The 13,136-nt window shown below is 34.5% G+C and overlaps 1 protein-coding gene across 13 annotated transcripts in view; it reads left to right on the top strand.

The window, feature by feature from the left end:
- Nucleotides 1-13,136, top strand: part of CNBD1 (cyclic nucleotide binding domain containing 1) — a 543,788-nt gene that overhangs the window by 478,677 nt on the left and 51,975 nt on the right. For 12 of the 13 annotated variants that reach the window (XM_077876352.1, XM_077876350.1, XM_077876345.1 and 9 more), the window contains one exon: nucleotides 7,559-7,852. The exons of the other annotated variant lie outside the window; for it this stretch is intronic. In XM_077876352.1, the coding sequence (XP_077732478.1) occupies nucleotides 7,559-7,675 (117 nt within the window). In that variant the 3' untranslated portion in view covers nucleotides 7,676-7,852. Of the gene's footprint in view, nucleotides 1-7,558; nucleotides 7,853-13,136 lie in introns of those variants that run through there. 13 annotated transcript variants of the gene reach the window in all.

Raw genomic sequence — 13,136 nt, 5'->3', positions numbered from 1 at the left:
TAGGCCAATAGCAAATATTATATTCAAAGGCCTAGTGTCCATTTATCAGTGGTAGGAGAATGAAAAATTCAGGGATGAGATTCACAACACTAGGACAGAACAGCTAAATCAGTTACAGGTAGAGAGGCACTTCATATAAAATGGAGAGCATGTCATTATCATAAGTCCGAAAAGAGAAGCCAGGTTTTCAAGCCCTGATGAGAAAAAAGATTTAAAGTCCACGTAGGAAGATATTTTGGCATTTCTTATTTGGTTGTTTGTTTTTTATTTAGAAATCCAACCCAAATATAGAGTAGGAGAGAAAAATTGACAGATGATATATCTCTATCTATCTATCTATCTATCTATCTATCATCTATCTATCTATCTATTATGCTGGATTCTGTACAGAGACGGCAAGCAGTCCAAAAGTGGATTCTCCTGATAGGCACACCTTTCAGTTTATAATTCAAGATGTATACCTTCAAGCAAAAAGTAGGAAAGGAATTTGGTCTCTGAAACCCACAATAATTTCTCCGGTACCATAAGGGACAAGTAGGTCCACAAAATAGCACCAACAGAGTATTCACATCAACAACAAAAGGACTTTCTCATCTCATCCCCATGGTGTACTAAGATACCCATGTAACCAATAAAAGTCACAAGGTTTGTAGGTACCACTTTATAAAGTCAGGATTATGTATGGACTGGTAATTACAGCAGGAGATGTAGTTTTCTGGGTAGTTTTAAATTTCTAAAAAAAATTTTGTTTCAAATTTATTGAGGTGTAATTGACATGTAAAATTTAAGATATTAAATTAAGATATTTAAAGTGTATAACATGCTGATATATGTTTATATTGTGAAAGAATTCCTTTATCTAGTTAATTAACACACCTATCCCTTCACATATTTATCTTCTTGTGTGTGTAAGAGAGAACATTTAAGCTCTACTCTTAAGAATTTTTCAATTCTACAATACAGTGTTGTCAACTATAGTGACCATGTTATATATTCATCCTCAGAACTAATTCATCTTACAGCCAAAAGTTTGTGCCCTTTGACCAAGTTCCCTGCCTTTCTCCCACCCTGCAAGTAACCACTTATCTATTGTCTGTTTCTATCAATTTGATTTTTTTTTTTTTTTTTTAGATTTCACATATAAGTGATATCATACAAGATTTACCTTCTTCTGTCTGGCTTATCTCACCTTGCTTAATGCCCTTGAATTCTATCCATGTTGTCACAATGGCAGGATGTCTTTCTCTCTCATGGCTGAATGATATTCCACATTTATCTGTTGGTGGATGGTTAAGTTGTTTCCACATCTTGGCTATTATGAATAATACTGAAGTGAATGTGGGAGCACATATATCCCTTTGATATCTTGTTTTCATTTTCTTTGGATATATACCCAGAAGTGGGATTGCCAATCATGTGGCAGTTCTGTTTTTAATTTTCTGAGGAACCCCTATATTGTTTTCTAGAATGGCTGAACCAATTCATATCCCCACCAAGAACACCTAAACATTCCTTTTGCTCTGGATCCTTGCTAACATTTGTTAAACCTTGTCTTTTTAATGATAATAATTCTAACAGCTGTGTGGTTTATATTCATTGAGGTTTTGATTTATATTCCTAATGATTAGCAATATTGAGCATCTTTTCATATAGCTCTTGGCCATTTGTAGATCTTCTCTGGAAAAACATCTATTCAGGTCCTCTGCTCATTTTTTAAATCAGATTGTTTTTTTGCTAGTCTTTATAATTTTGGATATTAACTCCCTATCAGATATATGATTTGCAAAGAAATAAAAGGCATCTAAATTGGAAAAGTAAAACTGCCTCTAGTTGCAGATAACATAATATATACAGAAAACCCTAAAGACTCCACCAAAACACTGTTAGAGGTAATAAACAAATTCAGTAAATTTGTAGGATATAAAATCAATGTACAAAAATCAGTCTCATGTATGTACACTAATAATGAAGTATCAGAAAAATATATTAAGAAAACAATGTCAATTTCAATTGCATCAAAAGAAATAAAATACCTAGAAATAAATTTAACCAAGGAAGTGAAAAGTCTGTACACTGAAAATTGTAAAACATTGATGAAAATTACAGAAGACAGAAATAAATGGAATGATATTCCTGCACATATATTTGAAGAATTAATATTTTTAAAATGTCTGTGTTACCCAAAGCAATCTACAAATTCAGTGCAATCCTTATCAAAATTCCAATAGCATTTTTCACAGAAACAGAACAATCTTAAAATATATATGGAATCAGAAAAGACCCAAATAGCCAAAGCACTCTTTGGAAGGAAGAACAAAGTGGGAGCATCACATTTTCTGATTTCATACTGTATTACAAAGTGATAGTAATCAAAAGAGTATTTTATTAGCATAAATACGGACACGTAGATCAAAAGAACATAATAGAGAGCTCAGAAATAAGCCTGCATGTATGTCATCAATTAATTTATGACAAAGGAGCCAATAAAGTACAATGAGGAAAGTAGGCAAGGACAAGCTTTACAATAAATGGTGTTGAGAAAAGTAGACAACCATATGCAAAGAGCAATGAAACTGGACCACTGTCTTATACCACATGCAAAAATCAACCCAGAATAAAGACTTGAACATAAGACCTGAAATCATGGGGATCCCCGGGTGGCACAGTGGTTTAGCACCTGCTTTTGGCCCAGGGCGCGATCCTGGAGACCTGGGATTGAATCCCACGTCGGGCTCCCGGTGCATGGAGCCTGCTTCTCCCTCTGCCTTTGTCTCTGCCTCTCTCTCTCTCTCTGTGACTATCATAAATAAATAAATAAATAAATAAATAAATAAATAAATAAATAAAAATTTAAAAGACCTGAAATCATGAAAGACCTAGAAGAAAGGATAGATGGTACACTCCTTGACACCAATCTACTCAATGATATTTTGGATTTGACAACAAAAGCCAAGGCAACGAAAGCAAAATAAACAAGTGGGCCTATATTCAAGTAAAAAGCTTCTGTACAACAAAGAAAACCATCAAGAAAATGAAAAGAAAAAAAAAAAGAGAAAAGAAAAGAAAGAAAAAGAAAAGAAAAAGAAAAGAAACAAAGAAAAGAAACAAAGAAAAGAAAAGAAAAAAAGAAAAGAAAAGAGAAAAGAAAAGAAAAGGCAATTGCAGAATGGGAGAAGATATTTGCAAATCCAGTAAGTTTCATAACAAAACTTTGTTATTCAAGGAGAAGTGTATGAGGGATTCATAAACATTTATTAAAGAACATATGTGGGATACCTAGGTGGCCCAGTTAATTGAGCCTCTGATTCTTGATTTTGGCTCAGATTGTGATTGGGATCGTGAGATTTGGCCCCACGTGGGGCTCCATCCTCTGCATGGAGACAGTTTGGGATTATCTCTCACTCTCCCTCTGCTTCTTCTCCATCTCCGCCTGCCCCACTCTGTCTCTCTTAAATATATAATCAAATCTTTTTAAAAAATCATATATGTATTTTTACATAATCATATATATAGGCACACACATAGCCAATATTGTGCATATATTTGTGTTTTAATTTTGCCCTGAGCTCTATGCCCTTAATACATTTGCTTCATGTGTTTTGAAGATAAAAAACATAAGCCAAATTTGTAAATAAACTAAGTTCCTGAAGAAAAAAATCATTTACCCTCTGATGACCACTGATTTTCTCCATCTAGGTTTACATGAACTTAATATTATTCTTGAGAATTCAAACCCATCAATTGCTTTGCTCTCCTACACTTTCCCATATTTATCTGTAGGTGAAACTAGCTGTCATAGCTGGACTACTTTTCTGATCCTGAGCTTGACCATTTCTCAACTGCTGGTTTTGATAAAAGACATAATCATCTGGGAAATATAAATGCAGTTTCTGGAGAGAGCTGAGTCCTTCTGAGAATGATTGCCTGGTGGGCCAAGTTCTGTCATCCAGACCTGACAGGCAGTTCACACTGGAATACGTGTTTAAGGGTGTGGGAATATGCAGACAGATTTTATCCTTTGTGTTTAACTTGGCAGTCTTTGTCTTCACTGCTCACTGCATTGCTTTGTAACAATGACATCTTCTTACATGATTCACATGACTAGGTTTTTAATAGAAAACCTGCTGGTTTTCATAAGATTTGGGAAGATAAGGATGGATAGGGAGGCTGTTCTAAAGTTTTCGTCCATTTCAAACCAAGCAATAAATTTAAAAAGCTCTATGTCCAATGTGAATCGCAAATGAAGAAGTGCTGAAATGTGTTCAAAACAATTTCTAGTGCAATAGAAAAAAAAATACAAGCACTGTAATATCAGCTTCTGCATTTTATCTTTTAACTCCCCAGAATTTCTCTTTTTAATTTACTGTCCACTAAACTTATTAATTTTTTTTTATTTATTTATGACAGTCACAGAGAGAGAGAGAGAGGCAGAGACACAGGCAGAGGGAGAAGCAGGCTCCATGCACCGGGAGCCGGATGTGGGATTCGATCCCGAGTCTCCAGGATCGCGCCCTGGGCCAAAGGCAGGCGCCAAACCGCTGCGCCACTCAGGGATCCCCTAAACTTATTAATTTCAAGTCCTTTCTCAGCTTGTGGCCAAGCATGGTTATGTTATTCAGATAAAAATACTGTAAGAGAGAATCAGGTTCTGATACATGCTACAACATAGATGAAGCTTAAAGACGTTCTGCTAATTGAAGTAAGCTAGATACAAAAGGATATCAGTATTGTCTGATTTCCACCTAAATGACATGCCTTAAATAGCCAGATTTTATCTTACACTCGTAGCGACAGAAGGTAGGAAAATGGTTACATGGGGCTTGAGGGTAAGCGGAATGGGAAGTGTTGTGCAGAATTTCAGTTTGAGATGATACAAAAGTATTGGGGATGGACAGTGGTGATGGTACAACAATGTGAATCTACTTAATGCCTTTGAACTGTACACTTAAGAGAATTAATATGGTAAATATTAGTATATTTTACCACATGGAGGAAAAAGAGAGAGAATAAAGGCATAAAACGAAAACACTTTAGACCATATGCTAATCCTCTAATTTTCAAGAAAGAAAAATTTTCTTATTTACCCATCTTCTCTGTCTTGATAATTAAAACTTACTGCCCTTAATTGAATAAGTAGTAATACCCTAAATTACCAAGTCTAACGTAACTGCAACAATAAATCAACATAACCTACTTTGAGTAGTGGTTTCAGCTCAGGTCATGATCTCAGGTTCATGATATAGAGCCCAGAGTCAGGATCCATCCATGCTAAGTGTGGGGTCCAGTTGGGATTCTCTCTTTTCCTCTCTGTCGGCCCCTGCCCCGGCTCACACATACTCGCTTCCTCTCAAATAAATAAATAAATAAATAAATAAATAAATAAAATATTTAAAAAAGAAAATATGGCAATATAGATAAAAGATAACTAGCAAACATAAAGCAGTTGGGCACTGATTTCCTTGAAAATATCATATCTGTTGGTATCTGCTTCCAGCAGCAAAGAATCTGATTTATAGTCTTTGTATTTATATATTTCTGTGACATTCTGCTATTCTTTTAGCCAATGCTTTTCTTCCTTTTTACTTTTTAGTCATTATTCATTATTTAATCATTATTCATATATTTAGTCATCAGATCATAAGTTTGTGAGGTTTTTTAAAAACTTTTGAATTAAATGAGATAGTGGTATATTTAGTACTTTCATTTTTGTAGTAAAAAAAAAAAAAGAAGAAGAGTGAGTTGGATTCAAATCTGGGCTTTACCACTTTTGAGCTGTATGATTCACAAGTTTTTTTAACATCTCCAAGCTTGAATTTGGGATTTCTCAACCTGTGGAACACTGGTTCCTTATGTCCCATATGTTCAGATCTCAACGAAACAATTTATGTGACAACATATATTTTTTATTTTTTATAAATCTATGTATAGTCCTGATTGTTACTTTCAATGTTAGTAGAAAAATTAATACAAATATATCTTGAACAATTTGGATCATACTTTTAATTATCTGTTTACTGCCCTGAGATTCATTCTCTGTTTCTAATTAGTACTGTCTTATGAGAAAAATTATCCAAGTTTTAAGAAAAAGAAAATTAATGACTTTAATATGTAATTTTTTTCTTTGTACCAATTGAATGGAAAATAACCATGGGATGTTAAATGAAGAAAAAGCTTTTTAGTCCTCCACAAGAAGAAATGTGGTATAAAAATTAAATATGCTGCACACAAGAGTGTAAGCATCTGAACTAAAAACAAACACATAAAGTTTTGCTACAATAGATACCATATTTAATTTCTGAGGCCTGCTAGAATTTCAGCTTAATTGTATGGTCTTTCAAATTAGATTATTGTCAATTTGAATATTATCAACTGTACAGTTGTTTTATGGACATTTGTTTTAATAGTTACAAAACATTTATGTTCCAACAATTAAATCTTTATCATTATATATATATATTTAAATAACATGTTATGTAATTATTCATATCGGCCCTGGACATCAACTAGAATGTTTTAATAAATGGTGCCTTAGTGTCCTCATTTAAAAATCAACCAAATAACTCCCTATCTTTCAAGGTTGCTGTGAGAGTTAAATTAGACATGGTAGGCAATCAACATAAACTCATTCCCTTTATTTATTTATAAATATCACTTACTCCCTATGGCTTTTATTTCATTCTCTGTTTTCATAAGTCAATATGAACAAAACCAAATGTAGAATGAGATGTTATTAAATTATTAATGCTGTGCTCCAGTTAGGCTAAATTTTGGCATGGTACAAATGACCTACAAGCCCTCAGTGACTTTTAGCAACAAAGATTCTATTTCTCACCCACTTGCCCAGCATAGGTTGACTGCATATCTGCATTTTGCTGGGACTCAAAAGGTTGCTCTGAAATGAAGAAAAAAAAGGTACCATGTGGGAAAGAGTGGCTCCTGAAACTTCTCCTTGGAAATGATACACCTCATGTTTTCTCTCACTATATTGACCAAAGCAAGTTACACAGCCACCTCTGGCATCATTGGGGCAGAGAAGTCTAAGCCCCTTCTAAGGAGGGACACTACAGAGAATTATTCACATGGGGAGGTTCTAAAGAGAGGTATCAAATATGTGCATGATAATACAAGCTATTCCAGTTATTATAAGAGTTTATTATCTTGGAAAATGGTAATAATCAGGCAAATCATTCCTTGCTATCTGCCTTATAGCAGTAACAGGAAGACAAACTAAATGATATATACAAAGAGTTTAAGGATCCCACAGCGGGGACAAAAGACATGCTTTATAAATTAAAAGTAATAATTTCTTCTCAAATTCTTTTTTTAAATTTAAAAAAAAATAATGAGCTTCATTGGAAATAATTTATAGATATGTATGTTGACTTTATTTAATAGAAAATTATGTATAAATTAGATTTTTAGATTTTGCTTAAGTGAAAATTCTGCCTTTAAAGTTTTAAAAGAGATTTTCTCTGAAATTTGTAACGTGCATTTTGTTATAAGTTTCAAATTTTAGGGATGATAAGATTAATTACTTTTAATAATCTTTTCTTTCTAGGATAAAACAATGAAAAACTCCTTGTATTATAATGGAATTATTCCAGGCTTTGGAAAATGGAACCATTACAGGACCAGCATTCCTAGAAATCTCAAGGATACTCTAGTCAGTTACTAAAGATACCAACTCATAAGAAGCTGGAGATTTCTGCATGGATTATTAATTTTTTTGTTATTCATTTGAAAATCTCTATAATGGCCTACTCAATTACCTTATAATTCTATTTCTTTGCAGACCAGCTTCCTGCAGACCAGCTTCCTATTCATATAAATAAATTCCTATCAATACATTTTAGATTAGACAACTGAATTTCCTTTCTATTCTTTTTTTGTATTGGGTTTCTCTTTATTAGGGTTTTATATTATAAAAGGAGTTTAAAATATCTTCCATAACAATTTTTAGAAGATCAGAAATTTTTAAATAATATTTCTGACATCTAAATCCCAATTAGCATATTTAAATTAAATATCATGCCTTGGCTCATTAAATTAGGTGTAAAAATGAAACAAAAGAAGGAAGCTTATTTTTGCTTTTCAAAACCTATGAAACAATAGTTTTATTACCATTTTAAACTCATTTTATGCATATTAAAAGCATATAAAACTCGTTTTATGCATTAAGATGGCTCAGTCCATTTGGACTTCTATAACAAAATGCTACAGACTGGATGGCTTATAGACAAGAGAAATTTATTTCTGACAGTTCGGGAGGCTGGGAAGTCCAAGATCAAGTTGGTCATGTTCTGGTGAGGATTCTTTTTCTGTCCATAGCCCTCATCTTCGCCTCTGTCCCCATGTGGTGGAAGCAGTTAGAGGGAGCTCTAGGATCTCTGTAATAAAAGCACTAATCCCATTTATAAAGATTCCACTTTTGATTTAGGCATCCCCCACAGGCCATACTTCCTAATATCATCACATTGGGCATTAGGATTTCAATATATGAATTTTGTAGGGACATATACATTCAAACAACAATAAAAACAAATAGAATTTCTACCCAATATATTTTCAAAAAAAAAAAAAAACCCACAAAGGCAAAAGTGTACATGATTCTAAAATAGCCTATTCAAAAGTTTATAGCTATATAACTTCTCAATCATGAGCATCATAATTTTTAAATTTTTTGGTTACTGAATTCTTTGCTGGTAATCAGTCTGTTCAGATTTTCTATTTCTTCCTGTTTCAGTTTTGGTAGGCTATATATTTCTAGAAATGTATCCATTTCTTCTAGGTTGCCTAAATTATTGGCATGTAATTTTTAATAATATTCTCTTACAATCCTTTGTATGTCTGAGATGTCAATTGTTATTTCTCTTCTTTCATTTGTAATTTTATTTGAATTCTCTCTCTCTCTTGTTTTTGCTTTATTTTGTTCTGTTTATGAGTCTGGCTAAAGGTTTATCAATTTTCTTGATCTTTTCAAAGAACCAACTCCTGGTTTCATTGATTTTTTGTATTGTTTTTTTGTTTTGTTTTGTTTTTTTCTTTTACTTTCTATTTTGTTTATTTCTGATCTAATCTTTATTATTTCCTTCCTTCCACTGCTTTTGGGGTCTGTTTGTTCTTGTTTTACTAATTCCTATAGATTTAAGGTTAGATTTTTTATTTGAGATTTTTCTTGCTTCTTGCTATATAATCTTTCCTCTGTGCAGCTTATGCTGAATCCCACAGACCTTGGACCATTGTATTTTCTTTATTTGTTTCCATATATTATTTGATTTCCTCTTTGATTTCTTGGTTGAGTCATTCACTGTTTAGTGGCATGTTATTTAACTTCCGTGTATTTGTGATCTTTCTAGATTTTTTTTTGTGTGTGTGTGTGGTTGATTTTAGTTTCACAGTATTGTGGTCAGCAAAGATGCATAGTATGACTTTGCTCTTTATGAATTTGTTGATATACTTGTTTTATGCACTACTATGCGATCTATTCTGGAGAATGTCTGATGTGCACTTGAAAAGAATGTGTATCTTGCTATTTTAGGAATTTTTCTGAATATATCTGTTAGATTCATCTGGTCCAATCTGTCATTCAAAGCCACTGTTTCCTTGTTGGTTTTCTGTTTGCAAGATCTACCCATTGATGTAATTGGGGTGTTAAAGTCCCCCACTATTATTGTGTTACTATCAATTTATGTCTTTTTTTAATTTTTATTTATTTATGATAGTCACACACAGAGAGAGAGAGAAAGAGAGAGAGAGGCAGAGACACAGGCAGAGGGAGAAGCAGGCTCCATGCACCGGGAGCCCGATGTGGGATTCGATCCCGGGTCTCCAGGATCGCGCCCTGGGCCAAAGGCAGGCGCTAAACCGCTGCGCCACCCAGGGATCCCTCAATTTATGTCTTTATGTTAGTAGCTGCTTTTTGTATTTAGTGCTCCCATGTTGGGTGTGTAAATATTGACCATTGTTATATCTTCTTGTTGAATTGTTCCCTTTATGATTATGTAGTATCCTTCTTTGTCTCTTGTTACAGTGGTTGTTTTTTTTATTTCTATTTATTTATTTTTTTACAGTGGTTGTTTTAAAGTCTTTTTTTTCTCTGATATAAGAATTGCTACCATGGCTTTCTTTTCACTGCCATAAGTTCTTGTAGGTAGCATATAGATGGGTCTTGCTTTTTTATCCATTCCATCTTGTCTTTTGCTTGATGCATTTAGTCCATTTACATTCAAAGCAATTTTTGGTAGGTATGTACTTATTGCCATTTGTTACTTGTTTTACAGTTGTTTTTATAGTTCTTATCTTTCGTTTCTTTTCTTGCTCTATTGTTGGCTTTCCTTAGTGATATACTTGGATTCCTTTTATTTTTTGCATACCTATTACTGGTTTTTGATTTGTGGTTATCATTATGTTTATATACAACATGTTATGCATGTAACAGTCCATATTAAGTTGATGGCCCTTTAAGTTTGAACCCATTCTAAAAACACTAAATTTTCACCTTTCTTTCTATTACATTTTAGGTATATAGTGTAATACTTTAAACATCCTTTTATTTTGTGAATTCCCCCCATACACACAAACACACACACAAACACACATACTTATATGTATATACTTAATTTTACTGCTTTTATACTTTCTACTTTTCTTACCCCTGCTTTTGGTCTTTCCTTTTATTCAAAGAATCCCCTTTAATATTTCTGGTGAGGTTGGTTTAGTGGTGATGAATTCCTTTACCTTTTGTTTACCTAGGAAACTCCTTATCTCCTATTCTGAATAATAGCCTTGATGGATAGAATATTTTTGGTTGCAGGGTTTTTTTCTTTTGGTACTTTGTATATAACTAACATGCTACTTTCTTCTGGCCTGCAAAATTTCTGCTGAAAAATCAGTTGATAGATTTATGGAGTTTACCTTGTGTGTAAGTGTTTTATTCTCTCTTGCAGCTTTTAAAATTTTCTTTATCACTACTTTTTGCCATTTTAATTTCTATGTGTCTTAGTATGGAACTCCTTGGCCTAATTTTCTTGGGTCCTCTCTCTGCCTCTTAGATCTGAATTTCTATTTCCTTCTCTAGATTAGGGCAGTTTTCAACTATTATTTCTTCAAATAAGTTCTCTGCTCCCTTTTCTCTCTCTTCTCTTTCTGGTATTCCTATAATGTGAATGTTGTTAACACTTGATAGTATTGCTGGGTTCACTTAATCTATTTTCATTTTTTATTATCTTTTTTCTTTCTCCTGTTCAGTGTGATTGTTTTCCATTACTTTGTCTTCCAGATCACTGCCCATTCTTCTGCTTCCTCTAGTTTACTATTTATTATATCTAGTGTATTTTTAATTTCAGTTATTGAGTTCTTCATCTCTGATTGGTTCATTTTTATGTTTTCCACCCTTTTCTCGTCTAGTATCTTTATGACCAGTACATTAAATTGTCTATCAGACATTCTTATCTCCATTTTATTTAGCTCTCTTGATGTGATTTTGTCCTGTTAATTTATTGGAGACATATTCCTCTGACTCCTCATTTTGTCTAATTCTATTTATCCGTTTCTATGTGTTAAGAAAGTCAGCTGTGTCTCCTAATCTTGAAAGTAGTGGCCTTATGAAGAAGAGGTCTCTTTTTTTCCTAAATATTTTATGTATTAATTCATGAGAGACACACAGAGAGAGGCAGAGACATAGTCAGAGTCAGAGGGAGAAGCAGACTCCCTATGGGGAGCCTGATGCAGGATTCGATCCCATGACCCGGGAATCACAACCTGAGCTGAAGGCAAACATTCAATCACTTGGTCCCCCAAGAAGGGGTCTTATGGTGTCCTGCAGTGCAATATCTCCTGTTCACCAGGCCCTGGAACTTCACGAATATCTTCTCTGTCTGTTGCATGCTATCCTACTATTGTGACTGAGCCATTTTGCCTTCAGTCCAAGCTTTCTTTGCTTGTTGTGGGCAAAATTTGGTCCCTTTGCTATTAATTGGCCAGTCTGGTGCTGCCTTCAGCTTGAATTGGGTCAGATGAGATGTTTGCTAGAGCTGTGGTTTTACAGGGCATTCTCTGTGTTGCCCTCTGAGAGGCTTTCACTGATGAATGAGGCCTTTAATCAGACAATTTGTCTGCCCCAAGCCATTGCTGGGACTATAGTTAGATTGATGTGTGTGGTATCTTCCCCATTTCTTGGGGCATAAGTCTCCTTAGAACGGTACCAATCCCGTTGGGGCTGCTTGAACAGTGCTATGCTTGTGGCACTGCTTTGGATTGATTTCTGCCAGAGGCAGGTTGAAGAAACTCAAAGGCCAGACAGGCTGTTAGCAATCTAGGTGGAGTGTTCCCACTGTGCTTATTCCCACAGGTGTCCGTGTATCTAGGCTGGGGGGAAAGGGGAGGGAAATGATGTCCACCAACCTGTTTGTTCTTGAAGAAGTCTCCAAAATATTCCTGCCATTCCAGCACATTTTCTGAGGTTAGTAAATAAATTTCCTTCCTGTATACCCTAGGAATTTTTTAAACTGCTGCTTCCATGCTGTATTTCAGCTGGACTGTTTGTTATGCTGTCTTTCTAAGGGCAGGGCATCAATTTCCTGTTGCCCTCCAGCTCTCCTAGAGCTGAGATGCTGATTTTTAACCTTCCAGGTGTTGAGCCCCACTTATTGTCTGACAAAGTTAAGCCCCTCTGTTTTTCAAAGCCATAAATTATGAGGATTCATCTTTCTAATGCAGGTCCCTGTGCCTAGGATGCCCAGTGTGGGGTCTGTTCCTCTTCCTTTTCCATGCTTGTGTTCTCCCTCCCTCCCATAGACAGAATAGAGTCAGCTTGGTTCCTGATCAAGTCTCTCCCTTCTTACGATTTTCAGTGGCCATTTCTCTATCTTTTGCTGGTCTGTTCTCCAGTCTTCACATTATTTTCTGAGTTATTCACACGGATTTGGGAGTTATCTAGTTATATTCATGGGAAGAGATGAGTTTAGGATCCTCCTACTCTGCCATCCTTCCCAGACATATCATCACTATTTTGATGTTTTTTTCTTGAATGCCATCAGTCCTTCTAATTCCTATAATATCTACTATAGTGGAGCCTACAAAGTAATCCTGTGACATCTTTCATAGCTTAAGTACTTAATGCTCAAACTTATTTTCTC

Source organism: Canis aureus, chromosome 28 (genome assembly GCF_053574225.1).
Source record: "Canis aureus isolate CA01 chromosome 28, VMU_Caureus_v.1.0, whole genome shotgun sequence".
Lineage (NCBI taxonomy): Eukaryota > Metazoa > Chordata > Mammalia > Carnivora > Canidae > Canis > Canis aureus.
This window is presented reverse-complemented; position numbering and strand designations above follow the sequence as displayed.